We start from the raw sequence: 16401 nt of genomic DNA, 5'->3' as shown, positions 1-16401 counted from the left end.
TTAAATCAGATGACTTTGAGATCCCACAGGATACAATTAAAGTGAATGCCATTACTCCAGACATACCACCATCCCTTCAGAGCAAAGATCTATTGTCTGATCATTTGAAACAGGTCCTATCTTCTGACTCATTACAGAGTATTAACAAAAATAAAAGTCAGAAAAGAAGCATTAAAAAACTAACTGCTCTTAAAGCAAAGGAGCCAATTACTCATTCACAGCATGGAAATAGTTTTTCCCTCGAAACATCTTTTGCTAACTATCAAAATATTCACACAGTGGAGAAGGGATTTTCTTGTTCCAACTATGGGAGACATTTTACCCGGAAAGCAGAACTTGTTAGGCATGAAAGAATTCAGACTGGGGAGAAGCCATTTTCATGTTCAGAATGTGGAAAATGTTTTGGAGAGAAATCACAACTTGTTACACACCAGAGAATTCACACAGGGGAGAAGCTTTTTTCGTGTTTAGAATGTGGGATATGTTTTACACATAAATTAATTTTTGATGCACATCAAAGAATTCACAAAGGGGAGAAGCCATATTCATGTTCAGAATGTGGGAAATGTTGGGCAGATAAATCAAGTTTTGTTAGACACCAGAGAATTCACACAGGGGAGAAGCCTTTTTCATGTTCAGAATGTGGGAAATGTTTTGTACAGAAATCAGACCTTCTTAATCACCAGAGAACTCACACAGGGGAAAAGCCTTTTTCATGTTCAGAATGTGGGAAATGTTTTTACCGGAAATCACACCTTGTTAGACACCAGATAACTCACACAGGGGAGAAACCTTTTTCATGTTCAGAATGTGGGAAATCTTTTTACCAGAAATCGCATCTTACTGCACACCAGAAAACTCACGAAGAGGAAAAGTCTCTTTCATGTTCAGAATGTGGGAAATCTTTTTTATATAAATCACATCTTTTTACACACCAGAAAACTCACAAGGGGTAGAAGCCTTTTTCATGTTCAGAATGTGGCAAATGTTTTACCTGAAAATGTTACTTTCTTAAACATCAAAAATCCCACACGGCGAAAAATCTTTAGCATACAAAGAATGTGAGAAATGAACTACTGGAAAATCATAATTTGTTGACCTATAAACAATAACTCACAAAGAAAAAGACACTATCAATTTTATTGACAAATTTGACAAAGAACATTTAACAGATATTCCAGTAGAGAATTTATATTGTGAGCTTCAATGGGGACAGTGCTGATAATATCTGTAAAGCGCTGTTGAATTAGTGACACAATATGAGTGAGTAAAATAATAAATAAGAATAACAGACCGTCATATAAATAAATGAGAAAGAAAATTACTTTAGAACTTACTGTATTTTTTGGACACACTTTTAACATTAAAACTTCTAGTTAATAAGTGAGTGTCTCTTATAGCCTGGAGACAGCTTGCTGAGACAGTGTCCTTCCTTATCACTGAGAGAACTGCACTCTGTCCTCCTGCCCCACACTTTTCTATGTAATCGGTACACAGCAAGAGAAGAATATTCCGGGACCTGCACAGAGGCTACACGTCCTGAGTGACTAGCTAAAGAACCTTCCACATGGCTAGCTCCTGGACCTTTCACATGACTTGGAAGGAACTGCAAAATGTAGTAATGAATACACATGTTTGTAAGTGTGATATGTAGCAGAGCTGTGTGTAAATGTAAAAAACAGAGAAATAGGAGTCTTTGGCTAAAATTCAAAAAACTTTTTTTTGCAAGTGAATAAGAAAATAGTATAGCAAGACAGACACCAGTAATACTGGAAACCAAGAAAAGGCTTAGTTAAGGTACTGTAGCGCAGCGGGGTGCAGTGCGACAGATAGGCAGTGACCACAGGAAATTTCAAAACAAAATGTCTTTAATGTCCAACATAACTCCGGATCGCAGCATGGAATAAAGACAGTACGTATCCGAGACCTGTTGCTGTGGGCGACTGCACTGCCATGTCACACTGAGGGGTGCCAGGCCTATTGGCTTCGCTTGGCTCTGTGTTACTACACACAGGTTGAACCTTGCAAAGCCATCTACTCTACAGTTTGCAAACTATCACACCTAACCCTTTGCTGCATGGTTTTAAATGGAATCTTTGGCCATGGGCCACTTGTAAGACCCGGCCTGGAGGGAGCAAACCGCACCTCTACCATCCCATAGTTCGCTCCAAAAATAAAAGCCCATGCTGGGTTTTCTTAAATCTGCCTTGGACAAATACCTTTTCCAAGACCAAATTTATTTTTATTCTGCATTGCAACAAACACTATATCTGTGACGGCAATGCACTCCAGCGGCCTTAATACATTTCTATGTGCATCCTGAGGGAAACATAGTGTCCCTTGCATATTATACCTGTCACGGCCTCACATATCCCCCCTCTTTTCCAACTAGTGGGGTTGAACATTTGTCACCAAATAGGATGCCCGTGACAGGGCATCTGCATTCCCTTGCGCCTTCCTTGCACAATGTTCCATGGTAAAATTGAAATTTTGCAAGGACAGGAACCATCTGATGACCCGAGTGCTCCTCCCATTGGCACTTCTCATCCAGTGCAAGGGTGAATGATCTGCCACCAAACGAAATGGTCGGCCGAGTAAATAATAGCGTAGGAACTCCATGGCCAACTTAATGACCAGGCATTGCTTCTCCACTACACTATAATTTTTCTTGGACGGGGTGGGTTTCCTACTTAGGTAGGTAAACGTATGTTCTTCTCAGTTCACCTGCTTAAAACCCAAAAAGTCACAAAGCTCTCCACAGTGTGGCACCCCCTTCATAGCCTCTCATTTCTGTCTATAGGCCCATTCATTATAGTATCCAATTCAAAGTACTTGTTCTCACCCACAAAGCTCTCCACAGTGCGGCACCCCCCTACATATCCTCCTTCATTTCTGTCTATTGGGCTAACCGACCGCTGCGCTCTGCAAACGACTTTCGACTAACCTCTGCACAAATCCGCACCTCCCACTCCCGACTCCAAGACTTCTCCCGTGCTGCGCCAATCCTCTGGAATGCTCTACCCCAAGAAATTAGGACTATCCACAATTTGCACAGTTTTAGGTGCTCCCTCAAAATGCATTTGTTCAGAGCGGCCTATCACGTTCACTAATCAAAGTCATTTTATGTGTAAGTGTGTGTGTGTGTAGCGCATTCACTATCTCCACCTATCCCTCTCTCCCTCAAGATGGCTGAACCATCATTGTAAATACATCACTGTAAATACACACCTGTACTTTGTATCTCCCCCATCTCAGTGTAGATGGTAAGCTCTTTATTTTGCTTTAATTATTGTATTGTTAACATTGTTACTTATGACTTGTGTTTTGAAGCTGTTAAACTGTAAAGCGCTACGGAATATGTTGGCGCTATATAAATAAAGATTATTATTATTTAGCTCATCCAGGATGGCACATTAAAGCGAACTGTGGCAAGAAGGGTAACTGTGTCTGTCAGCATAGTGTCCAGAGCTTTGAGAAGATATCAGGAGACGAGGAGGGGGCCGTAAGACGACAACAACCCAGCAGCATGACCTCTACGTTCTCAGTTGTGCAACAGGATGAGCAGTTCCAGAGCCCTGCAAAATGACCTCTAGCAGGCCACTAACATCCTTGTGTCTGCTCAAACTATCAGAAACAGACTCCATGAGGGTGGTAAGGGCCCCATGTCCACATGTGGGTGTTGCGCTTATAGCCCTACACAGTGCCGGGCAATTGGCATTTGCCAGAGTACACCAAGATTGGCAGATTCGACATTGGCATCCTGTGAGCTTTACGGATGAAAGCATGTTGACAATGGGCACGTGACTGAGTCTAGAGACACTGTGGAGAATGTTCTGCTGCCTGCAACATCCTCCAGTAAGACCGGTTTTGCAGAGGATTAGATATGGTGTTGGGAGGCATTTCTTTGGAGGGCCACACAGCCCTCCATGTGCTAGCCAGAGATACCCTAGCTGCAATTAGGTACCAGGATGAGTTCCTCAGACACGTAATGAGATCATATGCGGGTGCAGTGGGCCCTGGGTTAATTCTGATACATGACCTTGCTAGACCTCATGCGACTGAAGTGTGTCAATTGTTCCTGCATGATCAAGGCATGATGCTATGGACAGTACTGCCCATTCCACAGACCTGAATCCAATTGAGCACATCTGGGACATTTATGTCTCGTTCTATTCACCAACGCCATGTTGCACCACAGGCTTTGTTAATCACGTTTTGTAGTAGGATCCATCTAAATGTTAGGAATTCATGTGTAAGAAACAATAAATGTTCTACCGCAGGTTTACCGTGTGTGTCCAATGTCAGTTCTTCAACGTTCTGTAATATGAGGAAAGAAGTGTGTATATAACAGTCATGATCACCTAAAAATACATTCTTTATTATGCAACGCAGATGAACAACACATAAATAAAAACAAAGCCCAAAGAACGTGTGACCGAATAACCACTGGAAGGTCCATGTAGGGACCAATAAATGACCTCCTCCAAAGTGCTAACTGCAGACAGACTCGGTATAGTTGTTTTGCTTGTTAATATTCAAAAGTAATTATGCCAGAATGTGTGAAAAATGTGTATGATTGGACCAAGAAACCTTGCATATACTCATGTAGAGATAATGCTACATAAGACTAAAAGCAAACTCCACAAAATAGTCAAACAAGAGGGCCCTCCTCTTTACCATTATACTAGCAGGTTGCATTATTGTCTAAATATTACAATGAGGCTTTTGCCCTTAACTGCTTTCATTTTTTTGTACTTCCTTTGTATATATCTTCATCTCTTATTTAGACATCTGGTACCCCCCATCCACGTTCAATCTGCACCACTCATCTTGTGCTGTGGTTTGTATGCATATTTGCCCTTGTTTGACCATTTTCTGGGGCATCATAACTGACTCCAGTCAGTGGCGTAACACTAATAATGCCAGACCACATGGCTGCTACGGTTTGAAGGGCTATGTGAGGACCAATTATACTGCTTGTAAGTGTTATGATTGTATAAGCCCACTTGCATCGGTAATGTACAAACCAGGAGTGACAAACACCTAAACTCAATAGATCCCTGTTCAGACTAGGAAGGTCCCTAATATGACCCTGATTTGTCCCTACTTGACCATGGAGGTTGACACCTTAAGTATACGCAATAGTGCCCCTAGTCAATGTTGACTTACCCTGGAATTTCTTTCCTGCATACTCTATAAACAATGTGCAACAACAATACAATAATAACTATAAATTGAAATACACAAAAATCTGAGGAAAAGGCACAGACCTATGAACATGTTCACACAGGAAAGACGGAAGATAATAAAGCAGTAATGGGAAACAAAAACGCGGTCTGGTAAGGAGCGCTCAGTTGAAAATGGTGGAAGCAACAAAAAGGATTAAAAGGTGCAGACCTTTATTGAAAGATTCCACAACGCGTTTCAATGGCGTTCTGCGGTCTTTATCAGGTGGCAAGCTTGCCGTTGAAACGCGTTGTGGAATATCTTTCAATAAAGGTCTGCACCTTTTAATCCTTTTTTGTTGCTTCCACCATTTTCAACTCAGCACTCCTTACCAGACCACGGTTTTGTTTCCTATTACTGCTATTCTCCCTCCCTGAGGCTGCGCGGCAAGAGCTGCTCTCACAGGTGCCTCACCGGCAGTTCAGGACCTTCCGTCTCATGACGGCAAGGATCTACGGTCACGTGACTCCCAGCGTGCACCTCGGTCCTTCCAGGCATTGTACAGAGAATCTCGCTTCATCAGGGAACACTGAAGCCCTGCCTGTCCATCACAGTGGATCACCTTGCTACCACTTGCAGTTGTCAGTTGTCCCCTTGGACGCACCACCATCCATCACGCGCACACCGAGGTTATGCAGGGGTGGATAACCTCCTAAGGTTAGTGGCTACACAACTTCACCCACAGTCTATAGCTCCACTGGTCCTGCTCATGCGCATCCCTATTCTCTTTTCTTTAGGAATAAAATAAATATCACACAAAAGAAATATGTGGTAATGGTATTCTGTGTTTTTACGTGTCTTCCTTCAAGACCTCAAATGTTAAGGGAAAATAAAGGTACTGGGGAAGAAGACACGCAAACGAACTGTAGGAAAAGCAACAAAGTTTAACCACATAAGATAAGTTGGATCTCCAAACACCCAACTGTATAGCAAGCAAAGAAGGCAAGTGCAAAAGAGCTGTAATAGGGTAGAGAAGTGAGAAATACCTGAACAGCAGCAAACCAAGGGAAGGAGAGCAAAGACAAGAGAACCATCAGCAGTTGGACAAAGATCGACCAGGCTGAGGCTCAGTGGTGAGGGAAACCGACCATGCAGCAAGAGGTCATCGAATCAAAAAAAACGCTGGAGCATTGATGAACCTGAATGGCATCACCAAGTTTTCAAAATGCCCTTCAGGCGTATTGAAATCGGTTGTCACAGGTGTACCAAGAGCAGCCAGAAGATTGCAGCTTGAAGCATCTGAGTTCTCGTACTCCTGCACTGAAAAGAAGCACTTCTATGTCATATTGAACAGTGTAGGTTTCTTTCAGCAGTGCTGGGGTTACCCTGTTCTGCCTGGAGTCTCTGTAGCCTTAGGGTACCGTTACACATAGCGACGCTCCAACGATCCCGACAACGATACGACCTGATAAGGATGGCTGGTGCGTCGCTGCATGATCGCTAGTAAGCCGTCAAACAGGCAGATCTACTCAACGAGGCAGCAGTGATGACGACATCGGCAATCATTGGGACCTTGTCACACAGCAGCTATTCTGATGACTCAGACATCGATAGCGTGAGTTCTGAGTCGCCAACGAGGTCGCTCGTTTTTAATGGTGTCAAACAGCGGTGCATGCTGGCCAGCGGGACACCAACGATCAAAAATTGGCACAGGACATTTGAGCACGATCAGCGAGATCACAGCAGGGGGCTGGTCGCCGCTATGTGTCACACGTAGCGAGATCGCTGGTGAGGTCACTGTTGCGTCACAAAATCGCTGACGTTTCAGCGATCTCGCTAACGATCTCGCTATGTGAGATGGGGCCTTTACTGCTTGACGGATCTCAGCTGCGGAGTATCAGCTACTCCCCTCTCCTATATATTCTTGCCTTTGACAATCTGGATTGCTAATGTTAAGTCGAATACTACCTGGTGAAGTAGTGGAGGGGCATTTTGAAGAGTTGTTCTGTCACTGCTGCTATGTGTTTCGGCTGTGTGCAATCCCACGTCCTATCCCATTTATTTTCCCTATCTTTTCTACCCGGTGTTCCCCTCTGTTGTCTGTGATTGCATATTTGTATAATTGCTTGATGTATCCCTGTACTGCCTTTCCTTGTTTGTCTGGTTTGTGTATTTACATACACTATTCCATTCAAACTTCTTTGGGAAGGGGAGGGGACAGATAAGGGCTAATTCAGGAGTACAGAAAGGTGCGTAGCCCAGAATAATAATAATAATAATCTTTATTTATATAGCGCCAACATATTCCGCAGCGCTTTACAGTTTAACAGTTTCAAAACACAAGTCATAAGTAACAACGTTAACAATACAGTAATTAAAGTAAAATAAGACGACCCTGCTCGTGACAGCTTACAATCTACAATGAGGTGGGGGAGGTGGGGGCATCTTTACCATCTGAAGTAACACCTGGAGTAGCAGGGATAGCTAGGGTGCCTCTAGCGTTAGGGACAGAGTAGGAGACGCTGGCCCTGGGTTATCAGACAACAGAATCGAGACAGCGGTTTTCCATTCATCACCCTGCTGAACAAGTGTGATGTTATACACTCACTGGCCACTTTATTAGGTACACCTGTCCAACTGTGTGTTAAGACTTAATTTCTAATCAGCCAATCACATGGCGGCAACTCAGTGCATTTAGGCATGTAGACATGGTCAAGACAATCTCCTGAGGTTCAAACCGAGCATCAGTATGGGGAAGAAAGGTGATTTGAGTGCCTTTGAACGTGGCATGATTGTTGGTGCCAGAAGGGCTGGTCTGAGTATTTCAGAAACTGCTGATCTACTGGGATTTTCACGCACAACCATCTCTAGGGTTTACAGAGAATGGTCCGAAAAAGAAAAAAAATCCAGTGAGCGGCAGTTCTGTGGCCGGAAATGCCTTGTTGATGCCAGAGGTCAGAGGAGAATGGGCATACTGGTTCGAGCTGATAGAAAGGCAACAGTGACTCAAATTGCCACCCGTTACAACCAAGGTAGGCAGAAGAGCATCTCTGAACGCACAGTGCGTCGAACTTTGAGGCAGATGGGCTACAGCAGCAGAAGACCACACTGGGTACCACTCCTCTCAGCTAAGAACAGGAAACTGAGGCTACAATTTGCACAAGCTCATCGAAATTGGACAGTAGAAGATTGGAAAAACGTTGCCTGGTCTGATGAGTCTCGATTTCTGCTGCGACATTCGGATGGTAGGGTCAGAATTTGGCGTAAACAACATGAAAGCATGGATCCATCCAGCCTTGTATCAACGGTTCAGGCTGGTGGTGGTGGTGTCATGGTGTGGGGAATTTTTTCTTGGCACTCTTTGGGCCCCTTGGTACCAATTGAGCATCGTTGCAACGCCACAGCCTACCTGAGTATTGTTGCTGACCATGTCCATCCCTTTATGACCACAATGTACCCAACATCTGATGGCTACTTTCAGCAGGATAATGCGCCATGTCATAAAGCTCGAATCATCTCAGATTGGTTTCTTGAACATGACAATGAGTTCACTGTACTCAAATGGCCTCCTCAGTCACCAGATCTCAATCCAATAGAGCATCTTTGGGATGTGGTGGAACGGGAGATTCGCATCAGGGATGTGCAGCCGACAAATCTGCGCCAACTGTGTGATGCCATCATGTCAATATGGTCCAAAATCTCTGAGGAATGCTTCCAGCACCTTGTTGAATCTCTGCCACGAAGAATTGAGGCAGTTCTGAAGGCAAAAGGGGGTCCAACCCGTTACTAGCATGGTGTACCTAATAAAGTGGCCAGTGAGTGTATGCCCCTTTCAAGGCAAGTTTAGAAAACCATTTAGCTTCAGCTGGTAGATATAAGATATCCGGTATAACAAGGAAAGGATAGGTATTGCGGACCGTGATCTTATTCATTTCTCTCATATCCAAGCATGGGTGCAACCCTCCATCTTTTTTCGGAACTAAAAAACCCACAGTGAAAGGAGAGGTGGATGGCCATATATGACACATGGCCAGACCAGATGTCCTATGCAGCGGGAGGACATCACACTCAGTCTCAAAAAAACTCTGAAGTCCTGAATTAATTTTGGAAGGTGAGATTTTACAGTAGCCAAGGATCTTGCTAGACATCCAGAAAAACAATAGTCACCCCAAGACCTAACCTCTTGGGTTTCCCAATTGATAGTAGGGATGTGCTTAACTAACCAGGGCAAGTCTAACACTAATTTTACATGTAAAGAATCAAAAACCATAAATGAATTGTTTTCAGTATAGAGCACTCCTACCTTCACACATACGTTCTCAACCTTTGAAGTAACATGGCTTTGTGAAAGGAGAGAATTTGCAATTACTGAAATATGAATGGGAAGGCCGAGAGCAGAAACAACCACAGTCTACAGCTAAGTCATGGTCAATGAGATTCAAGGAGGAGACTGAATCCACAAATGCAGGTGTAAAAATAAAACCAGATTTCGTTCCTAGATACGCCTGTAAGAAAAACCCAGATGCATGCACAAGAGACAACCTCAGACCCTTGGAATCTGCATCTCTACATCTCAGAGTCTCCTCTTTTTTTCTTTGAAAATTCATTATTATATTTGAAACATTGAACTGTGGTGTGACCATGTTTGCCACAATATAAACAAAAATGAGAAATGAGCTGATGCTGTGACTTCAGTACCCACTCTGGGATCCCTGCAAGTACCCATTTGCATAGGTTCACCAGTCTCCACTAACAGAGAAGATGTCAGTGAAGCACTTTTAAATATGTCTCTATTTCTCAGGCTTCTATCCAAACGAACAGCGAGTGTCATAGCCTTCTTCAAGGACTGTGGATAGGAACTGTATGGTGTTCTTAGGCTTCCAAGCTTAACAATAACTAAATAATTTTATTTCTATAGCGCCAATATATTCCGCAGCACTTTACATTATACTGTAGAGGGGACTTCTACAGACAATAGACATTACAGCATAGCAATAAACATATAGATCATAACAGACCAAGAGGAATGAGGGTCCTGCTCGCAAGCTTACAATCTATAAGGAAAAAGGGGACATACGAAAGGTGGATGGTAACAATTGCTTTTATTGTTTGGACCAGCCATAGTTTAAGAATCGGGTGTTCCTGTTGCTGCATGAACCAGTTAACAGTCTAAATATGTAACAGTACAGACACAGAGGGCTATTAAATGCAAAAAGCATGTAAGAACATGATGCAAGGAACCTGGTTATGGTAAAAAATTTTGAATGAGCCACACAGGGATATTTAGGTTAATGCACTGAGGCAATAGGCCAGTCTGAACAAAAGCGTTTTTAGGGCATGCTTAAAACTGTGGGGATTGGGGATTAATCATATTAACCTCGGTAGTGCATTCCAAAGAATTGGTGCAGCACGTGAAAAGTCTTGGAGATGGAAGTGGGAGGTTCTGATTAATGAGGATGTTAACCTCAGGTCATTAGCAGAACGGAGGGCACGGGTAGGGTGGTAGGCTGAGATGAGGGAGGAGATGTAGGGTGGTGCTGAGCCGTGGAGTGCTTTGTGGGTGAGGGTAATAAGTTTATACTGAAGTCTGGAGTGGATGGGTAACCAGTGTAAGGACTGGCACAAGGAAGCCAGCCCTTCTGACTTCTTTGGTGCTGGTGTGCTGAGATGGGGCTGTTTCCCTGTGGGTCGTGTTTGGCTTGCAGGAATATTATACGGGCAACATTATTCTCCACCTCTACTTCCACCAGTGGGGACTACCGGATCACTTGTTATGTCTCTTGTAGCACCTGCTATGTCGTCTAATTGGCCACATGTAAGTGTGGCCTAACATCATGGAATTTCGTGTTCGCGTTTGAGACATTAAGGCTGCTATGGAGGCGGATAATGTTGCCACCTTGAAGACGATCCCCCGACACTTCAAGCTGTGCCATAATTGCAACCCTGCGGAATTGAGCTTTGTTGGTATAGACCGCGTTCAATCAGGGGAGGTAATTTAAAATGCATATTGGCCAGTAGGAGTGTCGGTGGATCATCACCTTGAGTACGTTATCTCCCAATGGTTTAAATGAAAAACTTTCATTCATCCCCTTTTTGTAATTGTTTACCTCCCCTTCCATCAGTATCCCCCCCTTTTTTGCTTCTTTTCTTTTCTTTTGGCCTGCTCTATTTCACATTTTGTGTTTTTCTCTTTCTTTATTCCTTTCTCTGGATTTTATTATTAGTTTTTATGTGTACTTGATTTTGATTTTAACTTTATGTTTTTCTACTTTTTCTACTATTATAGTAATGACTCATCAATGTAGTTCGTGTACACCTTCCTCAAGGACCAGATTTGTGGGATTTCTATGGGCTTATGAAGAGCAAGAAATTGACTGATCTTTTCCAGGGGCTATCTGCCAAGCTGAAGCTGCCTAAGAGTCGAGTCTTAACCCATGACTGACCATTACTTTTTCATGGAGTTAATATAATTAATTATTATTGGTCATTTTTTGCTGATATAAATTACATTAGTAAATTATACAGTATATATCTTATTGATGTTATTGTATGATTCTGAATGTTATGTACACATTCATTCATTCATTCATTCAGATGTTGCAAAAAAAGACGCTTCCAAACACATGACATCATCATACGGGCAGTAAAGAATTGTTTAAAAGGCATAGCAATCTTAGTGTATGTAAACGTTTGACTTTGCAATAAGTGATAAAAATGCCTTAAAACATTCTTAAAACATTCTCTCTCATCATTCTGTCATTTGACAAATATTAATAATTATGGTAATCCTAATGGACCTAAAACGGGAAAGGTTTATTCTGATTTCATGTCAGATTGTTCTGTCCTCACTAAATGAGGCAGGCTCACATAGCTATGCAGGCAGATAAACCGCTATACTGGAGTCCAATAAGGAGACAGGTTGAGTCTGTGCTTTTAGTGAACGTTATAGTATATTGATGCTGTGAAACTGTAAACAATCATATACATACAATCAGTGCATTGTACAGCAGAAATACATATGTCATGGTTTGGACAGGGTTCTTGCCCTGCACTCACAGGGTTAAGTGTATGTGGCCTCTTTCTGGATCCGGGAGGGGTATTTATACTCACTCTTTACCAGGGTTCTCTGTCAGCTATACTGTTGTTCTGGCTGTGTGTCTGAGCCCTGGTGTGCATGTATACTGCGTTGCTTGTTTGCTTCCCGTGTATGACCCGGACTGTCCCCTCACTCTGTTCTCTGTCTCTAGTTTTGGTACTATTGTCTTCTCCGGTTCTGACCTCCTGGCATGACTAATGTTACTCCGTTACAGCTTGTCCCTATTGTACCGTCTATTGCCCGTTCTGGTTTTCTGATTTATTGCTACGTCCTGACTATCCATTCTGTCTAACCCTTTGGTACTGTCGTGCTATCTCGTGCTTTGACCCCGGCTTGATCTGGTTTACATCTCTGTCTATGCCCCTTGGTAATATTGTCCCGTAGTTACCCTTTTAGGAGTTTTCCTCAGCTCCTAGCTCTCTGGAGTTTAGACCACACCCTCAGCAGTTACATGCTTCAGGTCCTGTTAGCCTGGAGCACGCATTGTCACCACTGCTGCCCCGCTCCACAGGTATCTTTGTGCACAGTTTTTGTACTCAGGACACGCGTACTGGCTCAGTGAGCTAGTTCAGTGCGGTGTTCCAGACATTATACTACACATGTTATACATTATGCATGAAGGTTTACAAACTAGTATCTGACCCAGGGATACTACTGACTAAGCTAGGCTAACTTTAGAGCAGAAATTACCTATAGAAAGCATACGTACATACCGGCAATGCAATCGCAAGGGGAATGTAAAGGAGGAGCTTCTTCTTGGATACAGCATGAAGGAAAATGGAGGGAGAGTGAGGCTGAGCTACCATAATGCATTGCAAAAAATGGGAGGAGATTCAGACATAAGAAATAGGAAAAAACTGAAAATAGGACCGTGAACATGACTCTGGAGGATAGAGGGAGCCAAAATACTGCAAACAAATAAAGATTATGGATATGTAAGTTTCTCTATACTCTTAATAATAATAATAATAATAATAATAATACATTTTATTTCTATAGCGTCGACATATTCCGCAGCACTTTACATTTCAGAGGGGACTTGTACAGATGATAGACATTACAGCATAACAATAATCACATAGATCATAACAGATACCAAGAGGAATGAGGGCTGTTATGAATGGGTCACCAAGGAGGAAAAAATAAACAACAAGCTAAGTCTCAGAAAACCAGAGAAGTTGATAACTATGCAGATTACAGATCCCTGAACTTAACTGCACAACTAGCAGCAGTCGTGGAGCGTTCCTACGATGGTCCTAGATGCCTCGTCACAACCGGAGAGCTACATAAGCCTAAAGCAAGAAAAGAGGAAAACTAACTGCCCCAGAGCAGACCCCAAAGGAAAGACAGCCCCCCACATGTATTGACGGTGAAACAAGATGAAATGACAAACAAAGGCAGGAAAATAGGCTGAGCAAACGATGGGGCCCAGCTAACTAAACAGGACAGGAAAGGAAAGACACTGTCTGCAATCTGCCAAAAAAAAACTACAAAAATATTGTCCAACACTTATGATAACAAAATTAACCCTGAAGTCACTAGACTTCTACACCTATATCAGCACTCTGAAATATTCTGAGACAGAGCAAAAAGAGGCCAATCCAATAAGGGACAAAAAGCAGCTTGGCAAATACTGATACATAGGAGTGGAAATTCAGCATAGCCCCAGCAGGGGCAGGCTGACCACACAAGAAACTGAACTGACCAACAAGCGCAAGTGTGAACAATAGCAAAAAACAAACTTAACTTGAGAAGACTGGAAGAGAGCTGAAATCCAGGACCTGAGAAGCAGACTGAATCACCAGCACTAGGATAGGGCATCGGATGTCTTATATCCAGTCTGATACTCCAGAGATCCAATCGTTATCATCCTCATCAGGTGGCACTTCACTACAACTTAAACCAACCTCACTACCTCCTGTCACCACCAGAGGGAAAACGCGAGGGGAACTCTCAACTGGTGGAGCCGAAAAAGAGTTCATAACATAGGGCCCTGCTCGCAAGCTTACAATCTATGAGGAAAAAAGGGAGACACGAATGGTGGGTGGTAACGATTGCCTTGATTATTTGGACCACTTACTAATGAATAACTGCAAAATTATGCGAACAGATAAAAGTTAGCAAATTAGATGTTGGAGACAGAACACTCCCCTTCTGGCATCAACGGATGTCACTATCCTTTCTTCTGAAGGCAACAGTAGGACCAGTTCAGATACTGGTCTGAAAAATGTCTTTGCGGATGTTGCCGTCCTTGCTTGGGAATGTTGCAGTCACTAGACCAAGTGACCACTGGTTACGGTGAATTTGACAGTCTTTCACAAGAACAAGATCACCTACGCTCAGATTAGGCCTAGTAGATTGCCACTTCGTCCGTGGCTGCAGGGTAGACAAATATTTTTTGCGCCACCTGTCCCAGAAACTATTTGCAAGACTTTGTACATGTCTCCATTGGCACTTGAAGAGGTCCTTTGCATCGAATCCTCCTGGAGGGGCACTGGACAGTCCTGTTTTCTGGGTAAGGAGAGTAGCTGGAGTCAAAAACAAGGGCTCCTCAGGGTCGTTAGGGACTGAAACCAAGGGTCTTACATTTATTATAGCTGCGGCTTCTGCCATGAAGGTGATTAGGCTTTCGTGGGTAAGCCTTGCTGCTCCTGCTTGAAGAAGAGTGGAGTTGAGAATTCTCCATATTAGACCAATCATTCGTTCCCAAGATCCCCCCATATGCGAAGAGTGAGGTGGGTTGCATGACCATGTGCAACTTTGTTCACTGAGGAACCTGGGCAACCCCCTAACCTACTGTCTCCTTCATCACCATCCGGTCCACTCTCCCCTCTATATCAGTCTGTGATTTTTAGTTTGTTTACTGTAAGTGATATCTGTACTTTGCATATTACCCCTTCTCATGTACAGCACCATGGAATCAATGGTGCTATATAAATAAATATTAATAACAATAATAATAACCTCTCGAGTGTCTTCTAGACTAGATTTGAAGGTATTCCTAATTATTTTGCTGCACTGACGATGTTAGTACTTCTATCTGAACTATATGCTTGATAGGACCATGGGTGGCAATAAAACACCTTAAAGCATTGATGAAGCTTGATGTGTCAAGGGACTCAATGACCTCTATGTGGACGGCTCCGATTGACATACAGGTGAAGACGACCGCCCAACGTTTACTATTGGCTTGGCCGCTTCTCGTATGATGTGTAACAACTGACCAAGGCCCGAACACATCGAGACCAACGCTGGTAAAAGGAGGGTTTGGGCTCAGCCTATTTGCTGGTAGGTCAGCCATCTTTTGGGTTTGAGTCGAACCACGAAGCTTGCGGCAGGTAATGTATTTGTAGATGACACTACTGACGAGGCCAGCAGTTATGATGGCTCCTTCTGTAAACAGTCTTCCTTGGTGATTGACCAAATTTTGGTAGTGTTGTACGATTGAGTAGGCAACTTGACATTTTCTGGGAAGTATAAGAGGGAATATCTCCACAAACTCCATTTTAGCATCTTTGAGTCAGCCTCCTACTCTCAGCAGGCCGCTTTTGTTGATGAATGGGTCGAGTTTTCTCAATACGCTGCTCGCCGGTATTGGAGCTTTGTTAATAAGACATTGGATTTCTGCTAAGTAGGCTTCTCTTTGAACAGTGAGGATGATGTGGTTTCTAGAGAATTCTAAGTCGGAGGTAACATAGGTATTTTTACAAAGATGCCAGCCTTTATATTTTTCTATGTCACAAGCTCTGGTGGTTCTGAACGAGCGAGCTATATGGGTCAGGCAGGTAATGGCTCAAATAAGGTCGTTGTATGAAGTGTAGACACCTGAGGGCGGATTTCAGCACCTGAGTCCTCTCCTACTAGTTCAAAGGTGTCTGGAAAATGTTCCTCAGTGTACAATAGTTTTGGTCCAGAGAGCCATGTTGTGCTTCCTAGTCAACTTGCGTCAACTGCTCTAGTTGCGTGATCTGCGGGATTCTGGCCCGTGTGTATGTAATGCCACTGTTTTGGATGAACTGATCTCCTAATTCGTAGCACTCTGTTATTGACATAAACATAGAATCGCCTGGTTTCGTTGTGGATATATCCCAGCACTACTTTGCTGTCAGAGTAGAACCTGGCCTGTAGCAGGTCGATAT

At 43.2% G+C, this 16401-nt stretch overlaps 1 protein-coding gene across 1 annotated transcript in view; it reads left to right on the top strand.

The window, feature by feature from the left end:
• The window catches only part of LOC141052956 (uncharacterized), a 123038-nt gene that overhangs the window by 21053 nt on the left and 85584 nt on the right, over positions 1-16401 (top strand). Inside the window, 1 exon segment of the mRNA XM_073550294.1 lies at positions 7124-7142. Coding sequence (XP_073406395.1) covers positions 7124-7142 — 19 coding nt within the window.

This window comes from Dendrobates tinctorius, unplaced genomic scaffold (genome assembly GCF_039654945.1).
Source record: "Dendrobates tinctorius isolate UK_male_01 unplaced genomic scaffold, ASM3965494v1 ptg000164l, whole genome shotgun sequence".
NCBI classification, from domain to species: Eukaryota; Metazoa; Chordata; class Amphibia; order Anura; family Dendrobatidae; genus Dendrobates; species Dendrobates tinctorius.
The sequence above is the reverse complement of the archived record's forward strand: the minus strand, read 5'-3'. Positions and strand labels throughout refer to the sequence as shown.